Source organism: Scomber japonicus, chromosome 3 (assembly GCF_027409825.1).
Source record: "Scomber japonicus isolate fScoJap1 chromosome 3, fScoJap1.pri, whole genome shotgun sequence".
NCBI lineage: Eukaryota > Metazoa > Chordata > Actinopteri > Scombriformes > Scombridae > Scomber > Scomber japonicus.
Genome location: NC_070580.1, coordinates 39,663,754 through 39,680,636, shown reverse-complemented (window position 1 = coordinate 39,680,636; position 16,883 = coordinate 39,663,754). Strand labels below are relative to the sequence as shown.

The 16,883-nt window shown below is 50.4% G+C and overlaps 2 protein-coding genes across 2 annotated transcripts in view; one reads left to right on the top strand and one right to left on the bottom strand.

Moving 5' to 3' along the window:
• Positions 1-351: 351 nt before the first annotated feature.
• LOC128355442 (piggyBac transposable element-derived protein 4-like) lies at positions 352-2,676 on the bottom strand. The gene is made up of 4 exons (XM_053315680.1): positions 2,460-2,676; positions 1,689-2,270; positions 773-1,559; positions 352-604 (listed from the first exon to the last, which is right to left on the bottom strand). The coding sequence occupies exons 1-4, from the start codon at positions 2,674-2,676 to the stop codon at positions 352-354; spliced, it is 1,839 nt and encodes a 612-aa protein (XP_053171655.1).
• A 989-nt stretch (positions 2,677-3,665) lies between these two features.
• The window catches only part of LOC128355441 (potassium voltage-gated channel subfamily KQT member 2-like), a 22,686-nt gene continuing 9,468 nt past the window's right edge, over positions 3,666-16,883 (top strand). The window contains exons 1-13 of the mRNA XM_053315679.1: positions 3,666-3,699; positions 4,318-4,468; positions 4,748-4,838; positions 7,272-7,398; positions 8,006-8,181; positions 12,674-12,799; positions 12,914-13,024; positions 13,097-13,192; positions 15,321-15,415; positions 15,488-15,556; positions 15,737-15,766; positions 15,903-15,982; positions 16,072-16,281. Of these exons, the coding sequence (XP_053171654.1) occupies positions 3,666-3,699; positions 4,318-4,468; positions 4,748-4,838; positions 7,272-7,398; positions 8,006-8,181; positions 12,674-12,799; positions 12,914-13,024; positions 13,097-13,192; positions 15,321-15,415; positions 15,488-15,556; positions 15,737-15,766; positions 15,903-15,982; positions 16,072-16,281 (1,396 nt within the window). The remainder of the gene's footprint in view (positions 3,700-4,317; positions 4,469-4,747; positions 4,839-7,271; positions 7,399-8,005; positions 8,182-12,673; positions 12,800-12,913; positions 13,025-13,096; positions 13,193-15,320; positions 15,416-15,487; positions 15,557-15,736; positions 15,767-15,902; positions 15,983-16,071; positions 16,282-16,883) is intronic.

Below are 16,883 nucleotides of genomic sequence, written 5' to 3'. Positions count from 1 at the left end.
TAGGTAGGTAGCGGGCCTGAGGAAAAAGGAAACAGCGTGCCGGGGGAGAGGAGGATCTGGAGACCCTAAAGTAAGTCCGCGCGCTAAGGTAGGTAGGTAGGTCGGTAGCTAGCGGGCCTGAGGAAATAGCGCGCGGGGAGGAGGGCCCTAAAGTCCGCGCGCGCTAAGGTAGGTAGGTAGGTAGGTAGGTAGGTAGCGGGCCTGAAGAAATGAAGCGTGCGTGTGGGGAGAGGATCTGGAGACCCTGAAGTCAGTCCGCGCTAAGGTAGGTAGGTTGGTAGGTAGGTTAGTTGGTAGGTAGGTAGGTAATGTGTGTGTGTGTGTGTGTTTGTCAGTCACTGAACGGTATCATCACAGTGCTCCGGCACAAGTGCCGCAAACCGCCACAGAACACCCGCCGCAGATGTACTTGCGGCAGCTGCGACACACAAACCTGGTCTTTCTGTCCTTTTTTTCAGTGCACATCTCACACCTCTTTCTCTTTCGCGTCCTGCTGCCGTCCGCCGCAGCAGAGTCAGACTCTGCGGCAAGCCGTGGCGGGTCGTGGTGATCTTCTCTGTCCCTGTCCCTGTCCCTGTCCCTGTCCCTGTTCCTGTCCGTGTTCCTGTCCGTGTTCCTGTCCGTGTTCCTGTTCCTGTTCCTGTCTCCTCCGTCTCCTCCTCCGTCTCCTCCGTCTCCGTCTCCTCCGTTCCCTCCTCCGTCTCCGTCTCCTCCGTCTCCTCCGTCTCCATCTCCTCCTCCTCCGTCCGCCGCCGCCGCCGCTTCTTGAAACGCTCTCACCACATCCGCCGCAGCCACGGTTCGCGGAAACCTAGCCCTCCTCCGGATGAGCGGCGCCACCAACTGCTTTCCCAGCCGCTCCAGGAACACCCTTCTCTTGTTGCGCTTGCCAGACAGCCACGAGGGGTTCAGCTCCCGCCATATCACAAAGGCGTTGTACGAAGAGACGTCTATGAGGTTGTGGAACACCACGAGAGGCCATCGGCGAGTCATTCTCCTGCAACTGTACGTGCCGATCACCTTGTCCAGGTTGTCCACGCCGCCTTTGGTGCTGTTATAGTCCAGGACCAGCGCCGGCTTCCTGTCCCGGCGCTCGCTGATTCGCGCCTCCTTGTCCTGGTGGTGGTCCCGCCGCCGCGTGCTCATCAGCAGCACCTTCTTGTTTCTCTTCGGGATGTAGCACACCACCGCGGTGCTGTCCGTGAAGGCGAAGGTCGAAGAGAAGACCTCTCTGCCCTTGGTCGCGAGCAGCGCCTTCGGGAGCTCGGGCTTGTTCTGCCGCACCGTGCCGAGCATGGTCATGTCCCTCCGGAGGAGCCTCTGCCCCAGCTCGTACGAGGTGAAAAAGTTGTCGCACGTGACATTGCGACCCCTCAGTCCTTCGGTCACGTCGAGCACTACCCGCATGCCCTGGTTCCTTTCCACAGCTCCACCGATAGGCTTCCCGGTGTAAACTTGCATTTTCCAGGCGTAGCTGGATCTGGCGTCGCACGCCGCCCAAAACTTTATCCCGTACTTAGCGGGCTTGCTGGGTATGTACTGCCGGAAAGGACAACGACCTAAGTTGAGGTGAGGAAGAAACACACACAATTATTTTTATTCAAATAAATAAATAAATAAATAAATACATACATAAATATATATATATATTTGGTATATTTGGTAGTAATAATATTTTGGTACCTTACCTCTGAACGGTACCAATTGTTCGTCTACCGTCACGTCAGGCCCGGGGTTATACAGCAGCGGCAGACGTGCCGCCCACTTGTCCCACACCTCCCTTATGGCTGCCAGCTTGTCGGTGGAGCGCCTAGCGGGTCTGGTCTCGAGGTCGTCGAATCGCAGGAGCCTCGAGTACCCGTGGAACACCTTGAGCGGCATAGTTGCTCGAAAAATGGCCCTCCCGCTCTCCGCGTCCCACAGACTTGCCGCCGCCTCGCCTCGTGACCTGTACACGCCCGCTAGGATTAGCAGCCCGATGTAGGCGCGCAGGTCGGTCTCGTCGATGCCCTTCTTCCACTCTTGTCCGTATTTGCGAACGCCCTGCAGGTTGGTCATGGCCAGCACTATTTCTTCTATTTCGGCCGTAATCAACAACGCGAACGTCGAAGCTATGTCGTGGGCGTTGGAAACGGCATACGGCGTCGGACCCCCCACCGGCGGCAGCGGCGGCGGCGGCGCATCGCGGCGTGCCGCAGGCGCGTCGTCCTCTCCTCTCCCGTGTGGCACCGAGGACCAAACTTTGCCGTCCTTGGACAGGAACCTCTGGCCTTCGGCGCGAGGAGGAACATCGCTTTGTCTGTGCGCTTGATCACCACCGTGTTGGTCTTCTTCTGCTTCTTGTTCTTCTTGTTCTTCTTCTTCTTCTTCTTCACCGTGTTGGTCTTCTTCTTCTTCTTGTTCTTCTTCTCCTTCACCGCGTTGGTCTTCTTCTTCTTCTTGTTCTTGTTCTTCTTCACCGCGTCGGTCTTCAAGACGACCCGCGGAGAGGTCAGCGTCGCCTTCTTCTTCCTCCGCCGATGATGATGTTTCACGTTCTGCATTGTATTCGACAACGTCCTCTTCTTCGGACACGTCCTCGGCCTCGGCCTCGGTCTCGTCGTCAGAGGCGCTGTACTCGTACTGTACGGACCAAAGTTGATCTAGAACCTGCTCGACTGTGAAACGATCCGACATGGCTGCAGCTGAGTGGACAACGGCGGGGATGTGTAACTGGGGCTGGGGCTGGGGCTGGGGCTGGGGCTGGGGGAGGACCTGGAGACCCTAAAGTCGGCACTAAGGTAGGTAGGTAGGTAGGAAATGTGCCTGGGACCGGGAGACCCTAAAGTCCGCGCTAAGGTAGGTAGGTAGGTAGGTAGTTAGGTAGGTAGGTAGGTAGGTAGGTAGGTAGGTAAGTAATGCGCCTGGGACCAGGAGACCCTAAAGTCCGCGCTAAGGTAGGTAGGTAGGTAGGTAGGTAATGCGCCTGGGACCGGGAGACCCTAAAGTCCGCGGTAAGGTAGGTAGGTAGGTAGGTAATGCGCCTGGGACCGGGAGACCCTAAAGTCCGCGCTAAGGTAGGTAGTTAGGTAGGTAATGAGCCTGGGACCAGGAGACCCTAAAGTCCGCGCTAAGGTAGGTAGTTAGGTAGGTAATGAGCCTGGGACCGGGAGACCCTACAGTCCACGCGAAGGTAGTTAGTGTGCCTGAGAATGGGCTTGATAATAGAGGAGGAGGAGGAGGAGGAGGAGGAGGAGGAGGAGGAGGAGGGGGCCGGGAGACCCTAAAGTCCGCGCTAAGGTAGGTAGTTAGGTAGGTAATGAGCCTGGGACCGGGAGACCCTAAAGTCCACGCGAAGGTAGTTAGTGTGCCTGAGAATGGGCTTGATAATAGAGGAGGAGGAGGAGGAGGAGGGGGGGGGGAGGGGAGACCGGGAGACCGGGAGACCGGGAGACCCTAAAGTCCGCGGTAAGGTAGGTAGGTAGGTAGGTAATGCGCCTGGGACCGGGAGACCCTAAAGTCCGCGCTAAGGTAGGTAGGTAGGTAGGTAGGTAATGCGCCTGGGACCAGGAGACCCTAAAGTCCGCGCTAAGGTAGGTAGGTAGGTAGGTAGGTAGGTAATGCGCCTGGGACCAGGAGACCCTAAAGTCCGCGCTAAGGTAGGTAGGTAGGTAGGTAGGTAGGTAATGCGCCTGGGACCGGGAGACCCTAAAGTCCGCGGTAAGGTAGGTAGGTAGGTAGGTAATACGCCTGGGACCGGGAGACCCTAAAGTCCGCGGTAAGGTATTAGTGTGCCTGAGAATGGGCCTGATAATAGAGGAGGAGGAGGAGAAGGAGGGGGGGACTGGGAGACCCCAATGTCCCCGGGAAGTTAGAGATTAGGAGTGGGGTCACAGTGACCCACATGGACAACACAAGGGTTAATCTGATTGGCTGCTGGGTTAGTGATCGATCTGCTCCAAGAAACAGCTGATCAGTGTGTGTGTGTGTGTGTGTGTGTGTCTGTGTGTGTGTCTGTGTGTGTATGTGTGTGTGTGTGTGTGTGTCTGTGTGTGTCTGTGTGTGTGTCTGTGTGTGTGTGTGTGTGTGTGTCTGTGTGTGTGTGTGTGTGTGTGTGTCTGTGTGTGTGTGTGTGTGTGTCTGTGTGTGTGTGTGTGTCTGTGTGTGTGTCTGTGTGTGTGTGTGTGTGTGTGTGTGTGTGTGTGTGTGTGTGTGTGTCTGTGTGTGTCTGTGTGTGTGTCTGTGTGTGTGTGTGTGTGTGTGTGTGTGTGTCTGTGTGTGTGTGTGTGTGTGTGTCTGTGTGTGTGTGTGTGTGTGTGTGTGTGTGTGTGTGTGTAGGAGCAGATGAGGGGCCCAGGAGGCAGCGCTCCAGCGTCTCTGGAGGAAAGAAACCTCCCAAACGAAACGCCGTCTACAGACGACTTCAGAACTTCCTGTACAACGTTCTGGAGAGACCACGAGGCTGGGCCTTCATCTACCACGCATACGTGTAAATACCTGTCTGTCTGCTCACCTGTCTGTCTGCTCACCTGTCTGTCTGTCTGTCTGCTCACCTGTCTGTCTCTCACCTGTCTGTCTGCTCACCTGTCTGTCTGCTCACCTGTCTGTCTGTCTGTCTGTCTGTCTGTCTGTCTGCTCACCTGTCTGTCTGCTCACCTGTCTGTCTGTCTGTCTGTCTGCTCACCTGTCTGTCTGTCTGTCTGCTCACCTGTCTGTCTGTCTGTCTGCTCACCTGTTCCTCATCCTCTAAGCTGTGTTCTCTGCTCAGGTTCCTGCTGGTGTTCTCCTGTCTGGTTCTGTCCGTGTTCTCCACCATCAAAGAGTACGAGAAGAGTTCAGAGGACGCGCTCTACTTCCTGGTACCTTCAGACACTGAAACATATATATAAATATATATATTTATATATTTATATATATTTATATATTTATATATATTTACACTCCCATATATACACACAGACTACCGGTTTTAGAACAGCCCAATTTTCCAGTTTTTTATTGAAATTCAAGTCCAATGAACAGCTTGAAATGGTTCAAAGGTAAAGATACCCGAAACTGAAAATGATACAGAAACATTTTAAAGATCTTTCCTCCAGAGAAACTGTCAGTGAGAGTTTCTGAGAGTCGACAGCTCGGTGATCGGCGGCTTGCAGCTTCACAGCGGTCGCAGGAAGCAAGACTCAGTTTCAGCAGAAAGCCGTCGCTAAGAGTCAGAGTGAGAAGAGAAGACTTGGAGCTGCAGCAGAAAGCCGTCGCTGAGAGTCAGAGTAAGAAGAGAAGACTTGGAGCTGCAGCAGAAAGCCGTCGCTGAGAGTCAGAGTAAGAAGAGAAGACTTGGAGCTGCAGCAGAAAGCCGTCGCTGAGAGTCAGAGTGAGAAGAGAAGACTTGGAGCTGCAGCAGAAAGCCGTCGCTGAGAGTCAGAGTAAGAAGAGAAGACTTGGAGCTGCAGCAGGAAGCCGTCGCTAAGAGTCAGAGTGAGAAGAGAAGACTTGGAGCCGCAGCAGAAAGCCGTCGCTGAGAGTCAGAGTAAGAAGAGAAGACTTGGAGCCGCAGCAGAAAGCCGTCGCTGAGAGTCAGAGTAAGAAGAGAAGACTTGGAGCCGCAGCAGAAAGCCGTCGCTAAGAGTCAGAGTAAGAAGAGAAGACTTGGAGCTGCAGCAGAAAGCCGTCGCTGAGAGTCAGAGTAAGAAGAGAAGACTTGGAGCTGCAGCAGAAAGCCGTCGCTGAGAGTCAGAGTAAGAAGAGAAGACTTGGAGCTGCAGCAGAAAGCCGTCGCTAAGAGTCAGAGTAAGAAGAGAAGACTTGGAGCTGCAGCAGAAAGCCGTCGCTAAGAGTCAGAGTAAGAAGAGAAGACTTGGAGCCGCAGCAGAAAGCCGTCGCTAAGAGTCAGAGTAAGAAGAGAAGACTTGGAGCCGTAGCAGAAAGCTGTCGCTAAGAGTCAGAGTAAGAAGAGAAGACTTGGAGCCGCAGCAGAAAGCCGTCGCTGAGAGTCAGAGTAAGAAGAGAAGACTTGGAGCTGCAGCACAAAGCCTTCGCTAAGAGTCAGAGTAAGAAGAGAAGACTTGGAGCTGCAGCAGAAAGCCGTCGCTGAGAGTCAGAGTAAGAAGAAGAGTTCTGGGCCATGAAATTCCACCAATGGACTGAAGACTGGAACAAGCTGTTCATTACGCCGTCAAGTAGAAAGGACGGTTCCTCAGTGTGAGAGGACGGTTCCTCAGTGTGAAAGGACGGTTCCTCAGTGTGAGAGGACGGTTCCTCAGTGTGAAAGGACGGTTCCTCAGTGTGAAAGGACGGTTCCTCAGTGTGAGAAGACGGTTCCTCAGTGTGAAAGGACGGTTCCTCAGTGTGAAAGGACGGTTCCTCAGTGTGAGAGGACGGTTCCTCAGTGTGGAAGGACGGTTCCTCAGTGTGAGAGGACGGTTCCTCAGTGTGAGAGGACGGTTCCTCAGTGTGAGAGGACGGTTCCTCAGTGTGAAAGGACGGTTCCTCAGTGTGAAAGGACGGTTCCTCAGTGTGAGAGGACGGTTCCTCAGTGTGAAAGGACGGTTCCTCAGTGTGAGAGGACGGTTCCTCAGTGTGAAAGGACGGTTCCTCAGTGTGAGAGGACGGTTCCTCAGTGTGAGAGGACGGTTCCTCAGTGTGAAAGGACGGTTCCTCAGTGTGAGAGGACGGTTCCTCAGTGTGAGAGGACGGTTCCTCAGTGTGAGAGGACGGTTCCTCAGTGTGAAAGGACGGTTCCTCAGTGTGACATTAACTGTTAAGCATGGAGGAGGAAGCAGGATGTTTTTCTGGATCCAGAGTCCAGAGCCACCCTGCAGAACCCTCTGGTATGCACGTAGAACCCTCTGGTATGCATGTAGAACCCTCTGGTATGCACGCAGAACCCTCTGGTATGCATGTAGAACCCTCTGGTATGCATGTAGAACCCTCTGGTATGCACATAGAACCCTCTGGTATGCATGTAGAACCCTCTGGTATGCACGTAGAACCCTCTGGTATGCATGTAGAACCCTCTGGTATGCACGTAGAACCCTCTGGTATGCATGTAGAACCCTCTGGTATGCATGTAGAACCCTCTGGTATGCACGTAGAACCCTCTGGTATGCATGTAGAACCCTCTGGTATGCATGTAGAACCCTCTGGTACGCACTAGCTGAGGGAAAGACACCAACATGATGAGCTTGAAAATATTTTTTCGATAAAAAACTGGAGAAATGTTCTAAAACTTTTGAGCGGTAGTGTGTATTTATTTTTGTGTGTGGACATAAACAGGATGTTGTTGTGTGGAACAGGAAGTGGTTACCATCGTGGTTTTCGGGGTGGAGTACATGGTGAGGATCTGGGCGGCCGGCTGCTGCTGTCGGTACCGAGGATGGAGAGGACGGCTGAAGTTTGCCAGAAAACCGTTCTGTGTGATCGGTGAGTCTGTCTCTCACCTGTCTGTCTCTCACCTGTCTGTCTCTCACCTGTCTGTCTCACCTGTCTGTCTGTCTCTCACCTGTCTGTCTCTCACCTGTCTGTCTGTCTGTCTCTCACCTGTCTGTCTCTCACCTGTCTGTCTGTCACCTGTCTGTCTCTCACCTGTCTGTCTCTCACCTGTCTGTCTCTCACCTGTCTGTCTCACCTGTCTGTCTGCCTGTCTCTCACCTGTCTGTCTGTCTGCCTCTCACCTGTCTGTCTCTCACCTGTCTGCCTCTCACCTGTCTGCCTCTCACCTGTCTGCCTCTCACCTGTCTGTCTCTCACCTGTCTGTCTCTCTCCTGTCTGTCTGTCACCTGTCTGTCTCTCACCTGTCTGTCTCTCACCTGTCTGTCTCTCCTGTCTGTCTGCCTGTCTCTCACCTGTCTGTCTGTCTGCCTCTCACCTGTCTGTCTCTCACCTGTCTGTCTCTCACCTGTCTGCCTCTCACCTGTCTGCCTCTCACCTGTCTGTCTCTCACCTGTCTGTCTCACCTGTCTGTCTCACCTGTCTGTCTCTCACCTGTCTGTCTCACCTGTCTGTCTCTCACCTGTCTGTCTCTCTGCAGACATCATGGTGTTGGTAGCGTCCATATCGGTGTTGGCTGCCGGGAGTCAGGGAAACGTTTTCGCCACGTCAGCGATCCGCTCGCTTCGTTTCCTTCAGATTCTGAGAATGATCCGCATGGACCGCCGAGGAGGAACCTGGAAGCTCCTGGGGTCAGTGGTGTACGCCCACAGCAAGGTAAACCTCCTACCCTGTACCCTAAACCTCCTACCCTGTACCCTAAACCTCATACCCTGTACCCTAAACCTCATACCCTGTACCCTAAACCTCAAACCCTAACCCTAAACCTCCTACCCTGTACCCTAAACCTCCTACCCTGTACCCTAAACCTCATACCCTGTACCCTAAACCTCATACCCTGTACCCTAAACCTCAAACCCTAACCCTAAACCTCCTACCCTGTACCCTAAACCTCCTACCCTGTACCCTAAACCTCCTACCCTGTACCCTAAACCTCATACCCTGTACCCTAAACCTCAAACCCTAACCCTAAACCTCCTACCCTGTACCCTAAACCTCCTACCCTGTACCCTAAACCTCATACCCTGTACCCTAAACCTCCTACCCTGTACCCTAAACCTCCTACCCTGTACCCTAAACCTCCTACCCTGTACCCTAAACCTCAAACCCTAACCCTAAACCTCATACCCTGTACCCTAAACCTCAAACCTCAAACCCTGTACCCTAAACCTCATACCCTGTACCCTAAACCTCAAACCCTAACCCTAAACCTCCTACCCTGTACCCTAAACCTCCTACCCTGTACCCTAAACCTCCTACCCTGTACCCTAAACCTCCTACCCTGTACCCTAAACCTCAAACCCTAACCCTAAACCTCCTACCCTGTACCCTAAACCTCCTACCCTGTACCCCAAACCTCCTACCCTGTACCCTAAACCTCCTACCCTGTACCCTGTACCCTAAACCTCCTACCCTGTACCCTAAACCTCAAACCTCAAACCCTGTACCCTAAACCTCATACCCTGTACCCTGTACCCTAAACCTCAAACCCTGTACCCTGTACCCTAAACCTCATACCCTGTACCCTGTACCCTAAACCTCATACCCTGTACCCTAAACCTCATACCTCAAACCCTGTACCCTAAACCTCAAACCCTGTACCCTGTACCCTAAACCTCAAACCTCAAACCCTGTACCCTAAACCTCAAACCCTGTACCCTAAACCTCCTACCCTGTACCCTGTACCCTAAACCTCCTACCCTGTACCCTGTAGCCCAGAGCAGAGCCGGGCTCTGGGAGGTTGGCCAGTTGAGAGAGACACAGAGGATCAAAGCAGGACCGTGGAGGCAGCAGTCAGTTGGCAAAAAATGATTAATATTAAAAAACTGGGGAGGAAGCCAAGTCAGTAACATGAATGTTAATGGGTATAGATGGATGGATAGAGAGAGAGAGGGAGGAGGAGAGAGGATAGATGGATGGATAGAGAGAGAGAGAGGGAGGAGGAGAGAGGATAGATGGATGGATAGAGAGAGAGAGGGAGGAGGAGAGAGGATAGATGGATGGATAGAGAGAGAGAGGGAGGAGGAGAGAGGATAGATGGATGGATAGAGAGAGAGAGGGAGGAGGAGAGAGGATAGATGGATGGATAGAGAGAGAGAGGGAGGAGGAGAGAGGATAGATGGATGGATAGAGAGAGAGAGGGAGGAGGAGAGAGGATAGATGGATGGATAGAGAGAGAGAGGGAGGAGGAGAGAGGATAGATGGATGGATAGAGAGAGAGAGGGAGGAGGAGAGAGGATAGATGGATGGATAGAGAGAGAGAGGGAGGAGGAGAGAGGATAGATGGATGGATAGAGAGAGAGAGAGGGAGGAGGAGAGAGGATAGATGGATGGATAGAGAGAGAGAGGGAGGAGGAGAGAGGATAGATGGATGGATAGAGAGAGAGAGGGAGGAGGAGAGAGGATAGATGGATGGATAGAGAGAGAGAGGGAGGAGGAGAGAGGATAGATGGATGGATAGAGAGAGAGAGGGAGGAGGAGAGAGGATAGATGGATGGATAGAGAGAGAGAGGGAGGAGGAGAGAGGATAGATGGATGGATAGAGAGAGAGAGGGAGGAGGAGAGAGGATAGATGGATGGATAGAGAGAGAGAGGGAGGAGGAGAGAGGATAGATGGATGGATAGAGAGAGAGAGAGGGAGGAGGAGAGAGGATAGATGGATGGATAGAGAGAGAGAGGGAGGAGGAGAGAGGATAGATGGATGGATAGAGAGAGAGAGGGAGGAGGAGAGAGGATAGATGGATGGATAGAGAGAGAGAGAGAGGAGGAGAGAGGAGAGATGGATGATAGAGAGAGAGAGGGAGGAGGAGAGAGGATAGATGGATGGATAGAGAGAGAGAGAGGGAGGAGGAGAGAGGATAGATGGATGGATAGAGAGAGAGAGGGAGGAGGAGAGAGGATAGATGGATGGATAGAGAGAGAGAGGGAGGAGGAGAGAGGATAGATGGATGGATAGAGAGAGAGAGGGAGGAGGAGAGAGGATAGATGGATGGATAGAGAGAGAGAGGGAGGAGGAGAGAGGATAGATGGATGGATAGAGAGAGAGAGGGAGGAGGAGAGAGGATAGATGGATGGATAGAGAGAGAGAGGGAGGAGGAGAGAGGATAGATGGATGGATAGAGAGAGAGAGAGAGGAGGAGAGAGGAGAGATGGATGGATAGAGAGAGAGAGGGAGGAGGAGAGAGGATAGATGGATGGATAGAGAGAGAGAGGGAGGAGGAGAGAGGAGAGATGGATGGATAGAGAGAGAGAGGGAGGAGGAGAGAGGATAGATGGATGGATAGAGAGAGAGAGAGGGAGGAGGAGAGAGGATAGATGGATGGATAGAGAGAGAGAGGGAGGAGGAGAGAGGATAGATGGATGGATAGAGAGAGAGAGGGAGGAGGAGAGAGGATAGATGGATGGATAGAGAGAGAGAGAGAGGAGGAGAGAGGAGAGATGGATGGATAGAGAGAGAGAGGGAGGAGGAGAGAGGATAGATGGATGGATAGAGAGAGAGAGGGAGGAGGAGAGAGGAGAGATGGATGGATAGAGAGAGAGAGGGAGGAGGAGAGAGGATAGATGGATGGATAGAGAGAGAGAGGGAGGAGGAGAGAGGATAGATGGATGGATAGAGAGAGAGATGGAGGAGGAGAGAGGAGCCCAGTGCATCATGGGAGTCCCCCGGCAGTCTAAGCCTATAGCAGCATAAACTAGGAGCTTTATCACAAAGGAACGTTTGAAGCCTACTCTTAAACGTAGAGAGGGTTCTGCCCCCCGGAACCAATCTGGGAGATGGTTCCACAGGAGAGGAACCTGAGAACTGAAGGCTCTGCCTCCTGTTCTACTTTTAGAGATACTAGGAACCACAAGTAGACCTGCATGCTGGGAGCGCAGTGTTCTAGTAGGTTCATAAGGTTCTATGAGCTGGGAGCGCAGTGTTCTAGCAGGTTCATAAGGTTCTATGAGCTGGGAGCGCAGTGTTCTAGTAGGTTCATAAGGTTCTATGAGCTGGGAGCACAGTGTTCTAGTAGGTACATAAGGTTCTATGAGCTGGGAGCGCAGTGTTCTAGTAGGTACATAAGGTTCTATGAGCTGGGAGCGCAGTGTTCTAGTAGGTACATAAGGTTCTATGAGCTGGGAGCGCAGTGTTCTAGTAGGTTCATAAGGTTCTATGAGCTGGGAGCGCAGTGTTCTAGTAGGTACATAAGGTTCTATGAGCTGGGAGCACAGTGTTCTAGTAGGTTCATAAGGTTTTATGATCTGGGAGCGCAGTGTTCTAGTAGGTTCATAAGGTTCTATGAGCTGGGAGCGCAGTGTTCTAGTAGGTTCATAAGGTTCTATGAGCTGGGAGCGCAGTGTTCTAGTAGGTTCATAAGGTTTTATGATCTGGGAGCGCAGTGTTCTAGTAGGTTCATAAGGTTTTATGATCTGGGAGCGCAGTGTTCTAGTAGGTTCATCAGGTTCTATGAGCTGGGAGCGCAGTGTTCTAGTAGGTTCATAAGGTTCTATGAGCTGGGAGCACAGTGTTCTAGTAGGTTCATAAGGTTTTATGATCTGGGAGCGCAGTGTTCTAGTAGGTTCATAAGGTTTTATGATCTGGGAGCGCAGTGTTCTAGTAGGTACATAAGGTTCTATGAGCTGGGAGCGCAGTGTTCTAGTAGGTTCATAAGGTTCTATGAGCTGGGAGCGCAGTGTTCTAGTAGGTACATAAGGTTCTATGAGCTGGGAGCACAGTGTTCTAGTAGGTTCATAAGGTTTTATGATCTGGGAGCGCAGTGTTCTAGTAGGTTCATAAGGTTCTATGAGCTGGGAGCGCAGTGTTCTAGTAGGTTCATAAGGTTCTATGAGCTGGGAGCGCAGTGTTCTAGTAGGTTCATAAGGTTTTATGATCTGGGAGCGCAGTGTTCTAGTAGGTTCATAAGGTTCTATGAGCTGGGAGCGCAGTGTTCTAGTAGGTTCATCAGGTTCTATGAGCTGGGAGCGCAGTGTTCTAGTAGGTTCATAAGGTTCTATGAGCTGGGAGCACAGTGTTCTAGTAGGTTCATCAGGTTCTATGAGCTGGGAGCGCAGTGTTCTAGTAGGTTCATCAGGTTCTATGAGCTGGGAGCACAGTGTTCTCGTAGGTTCATCAGGTTCTATGAGCTCTGACATATGTTTCTTTCGACAGGAACTGATCACAGCCTGGTACATCGGGTTCTTGTGTCTCATTCTGGCGAGTTTCCTCGTTTATTTGGCAGAAAAAGAAGACAACGAACAGTTTGAGACGTACGCCGACGCCCTCTGGTGGGGACTGGTGAGACAAACACACAAATATACGTTAATATGTATTCAGTCATTGTGGCGTCCTCAGATGTGTGATGTACTTAGTATCTCCTCAGTGATTGGACAATCTGTCTGTCTCTATCAGATCACCTTGACAACCATCGGGTACGGAGATAAGTTCCCCATCACCTGGAACGGACGCCTGCTGGCTGCAACCTTCACTCTGATTGGAGTTTCCTTCTTTGCTCTGCCTGCTGTAAGTTACTCGGGTACCTGAGTCTTCCTGAGAGGAGAACCACCTGCTTCATCCTGTCTGTCTGTCTCTCAGGGAATCCTCGGTTCTGGTTTTGCTCTGAAGGTTCAGGAGCAGCACAGACAGAAGCACTTTGAGAAGAGACGCAACCCAGCAGCTGGACTCATACAGGTGCTGATATTCTGAACCATTTCAAACCTTAGAAACCAGTAATAATGATTCATAGCCCTAACCCTGCTCATGCTTCATTTAGAAGATGAGCAGCAGAGTTTTGAGTGCATTGCAGACGATATGAAAATCTAATCCACATACAGAGAATTACAAGAGTCTCACTGAGAGGATAGAAACATGTATCACTGTTAGAGAGGTCGACCCAAACTGTGTGTAAAGGTCTTACATGAAAAAAAACAGACTAATCTATTTATTAAGTTTGATGGAGCTGCCAAAAGCCACACCAGGGTTCTTATTGAAGGTTTAGTGAGAGAAGCTAACGGACCAGCAGAGTCTTACTTTCATTAAGACCCACAGCATTGTTGATATCTTTTAAGCAGTTCAGGAAAAGCTGCATCTTTACTTTTTGCTTTCATAGACTGATTTGTATACCATCAGCAAAACAATGAAAAGAGACATTATCTGTCATAATGATGGATCCCAAAGGCAGCATATACAATAAAAGAGGATGGGACCCAGAATGGAGCCTTGAGGGACTCCACAGTCAGGGCCACTGCTGAGGTGAGGTTTGCCTTTGATATCAAAACACTGTTTAAGATCCTGTGATCCAACAGTCAGGCCTAAAATCACCAGGATGAGAGAGCTTTTAAAAACTCTTCAAAGAGCTGTTTCAGTTCTGTGACCTGGTTTAAAACCAGACTGAAACCTTTCATAAATGCCATATATATGTAAAAATGATTGCAGTTGAATAAAACCAACTGTTTCCAAACCAGACAGAAGGGCAGCTTAGAAATGGGCCTGAATAAGAGAGATTAGAGATATATTGCCATTTGCACACCTAGAGGTAGATAAAACAAACACTAAGTCACATTATAAATACAAATAACAAATAAATAATAAAACACAACAAATGAATAAAAGACACATTATGAGTAGAAAACACTTATCTGCTGGCACCGCTGCTTGTATATGAGCCAACGGCCTCTCTGCAGCTCTGATGACCCGCTGCAGCGGTTCCCTCTCGGCCAGGGTGGTGTTGCCGTACCACACTGTGATGGCGCTGGTGAGGATGCTTTCCATGAGTCCTCTGTAGGCTTGGGTGAGGGTCTGGCCTTCTTTAGCACCCTTCACTGTGATTGCAGTGTGTTTGGCCCAGCGGAGGCTCTCCTTGATGGTGACTGGCCGCAGAGGGTGGGCTCATTTGGTCTATAATGAGTTCTTTCGTTTTATCAACGTTGAGCACAAGATCGTTGTCCTCCCCATAGACAGTGACCTTATGAACCAGGTCCCTGTATGATGACTCACCCCCCCTCTGATGAGGCCAAGGATGGTCGTGTCTTCTGTATATTTAAGGATAGCGTTATTGTCCTGGGTGGAGTAGGTTAGAGGAGTACTGTCTAGAGGGCAATTAGTAGGCTACCTCTGATAATAAGGAGAATGATACAGGCTCAAACTGTCAGTCAGCTGGGCACATGAAAGTCCCAGTACAAAAGAAAAGGGTGAAGATCAAGAGAAGAAATGTTAAGGCCTATGACTGTTATTAGAGACGAGGTTCGATAGAAACTCTGTTTCAGCAGTTTTATCAGCATTGCTATTTTGATAAGCAGTCCTGTAAAATTCCTCAGGAGACTTGCCGCTTATCTTTCTTCCACTTCCTCTCAGCTCGTCTTCATGTGTGTCTGAGAGCACAGTTCATCCAGCCATGGCTCTCAAAGTGTTTTAGTACAATTAGTCTCAAAGAGAGCAACATAGTCCAAGATATCAGTGCAAACGGAGTCCAAAAGGTTGGACGGCTGCTTAGCCATCCAGGGTATAAAACAGAAAGCTGCATCGTAGTTTGAGGTTTAAAGGGGGCAGAAGTTATAACCCTAGAATAAAGGACTGTAGCAATAGATACAACAGGCAGAGGGTAATGTTAATCTCACTGATACATATATATAAACCTTGAGACAGCACGAGGTCCAGTGTGTGTACAGGTGCTGTTGTATTTATGGCTAAAACTCTTCTGTAGCTCAGCAACTCATCTCCAATGCATGCTGGGATTAATAATCAACAGGATGAACTGACATGTTGCTGTAGCTCACATTGGCATCTGGAAACAGCAATAACATCGTCTGACTCTCTGCAGGCAGCATGGAGGGTGTACGCCACAAATCTGAGCCGAACCGACCTTACTTCCACCTGGGATTACTACGAGACGACGGTGTCTGTCCCGATGTACAGGTGAGACTGTCCACCTGTCCATCGTCAGGTGTTTCCATCAGGACCTGTGTTCATGTGTGACTGTCTCTGCAGGCTGATTCCTCCTCTCAACCAGCTGGATCTACTGAGGAACCTCAAGAACAAGTCCGGACTCTCATTCAGGTCTGACACGTTTCAGACAAGTAAAGAACACAGATTACTACAACTATGATTACAGTTACTAAAACTAAAACTACAAGTACTCCAACTACAATTTTGTTGTTCGTAACCAGAACATTTGTGTTATTTGTGACGTTTAATAGTCAGAACTGTGATCAATATTTACATCCTCCCTGTCTATAGGAAGGACGCCCAGCCTGAACCGTCTCCCAGGTCCGTGTCCAGTTTCTCACCTCTGATAACCTTCAACACAACACCTAACCCTAACCCTAACCCTTCAACACCTACTATATGTCTTACCTTTGTCCTGTGATGTCTATGTCTCACCTTTGAACTCTTGTCCCCTCAGTCAGAAGGTCAGTCTGAAGGAGAGGGTCTTCTCGTCTCCCCGGAGTTCAGGGACCAAAGGGAAAGGTTCTCCTCAGCATGGTGGGTCTGTTTAACAATGTCTTTGGAGAGATCACAGTGACTTACAGGAACCAACATAACCTTTTCATCATATTTCTCATGTCTAACAGTTCCTCCTAGTGGTCCGGGTGTGGGACCTGTAGTTCCTGGAGGTCCTGGGGGCCCAGGGGGAGTTCAGGCCCTGCGACGGTCCCCCAGCATAGAGCCCAGTCTGGAGGAGAGTCCCAGTAAGGTTCCCAAGAGCTGGAGCTTCGGAGAACGCAGCAGAACCAGACAGGCCTTCAGGATCCGAGGAGCTGCATCCCGCCAAAATTCTGAAGGTACGAGTCCAAGCCCGACCGTCTGTAGGATACAATAATCACAGAACAACTAGCGCTGAGCAATTCATCGAAGAATAATGGAAACCCACATTTAGAAACTCTAATCGACTTAATCTTGCTCATGTCAGTTAATGGTGGTGTTCACTGTTGCCATGGCAGCAAAGGTTTCATATCTTTAAGGAATTTAAAACTTGTCTCCAGTGATGATTTTAACCCAAACTATGATCTTTACATCGTTCTAACCAAGTAAACTAGACATGAACCACAGCTTAGTCACACCTTCAAACCTCTTTATTTTACCTCCCTAAAGTTAGTCGTGTGAGGGCAGCAGTGGAAAATACTAAACTAAAGAAACTGTGAAAATACATCATTGTTCATCGAGGGTGGAAATAATCGTTCATTAATCGTAATCAAAGTTAAAAGTTCAATCCATCGTGATTTTGATTTTTGCCGTAAAGGCCCAGCTGGAAGAACCTCTCAGTGTTTGAATAACTGAAGTAGCTCTCTGAATGAGCCTGTTCCTTTAAGAAAGCATCGCACTCTGGAAGACGCCCGTGTTAATTAAATTCATGATGGGAGCTGACGGTGTAATCATGTTATTA

What these genes read in the sequence shown, in the direction of transcription:
- LOC128355442 (XM_053315680.1), bottom strand. Translation starts at nt 2,676, where the DNA reads ATGTCGGATCGTTTCACAGTCGAGCAGGTTCTAGATCAACTTTGGTCC. An exon ending in ACAATTGGTACCGTTCAGAG is followed by an intron (nt 1,560 to 1,688) that starts GTAAGGTACCAA and finishes ACCTCAACTTAG; the next exon opens with GTCGTTGTCCTTTCCGGCAG. An exon ending in GCGGCGGATGTGGTGAGAGC is followed by an intron (nt 605 to 772) that starts GTTTCAAGAAGC and finishes GAACACGGACAG; the next exon opens with GAACACGGACAGGAACAGGG.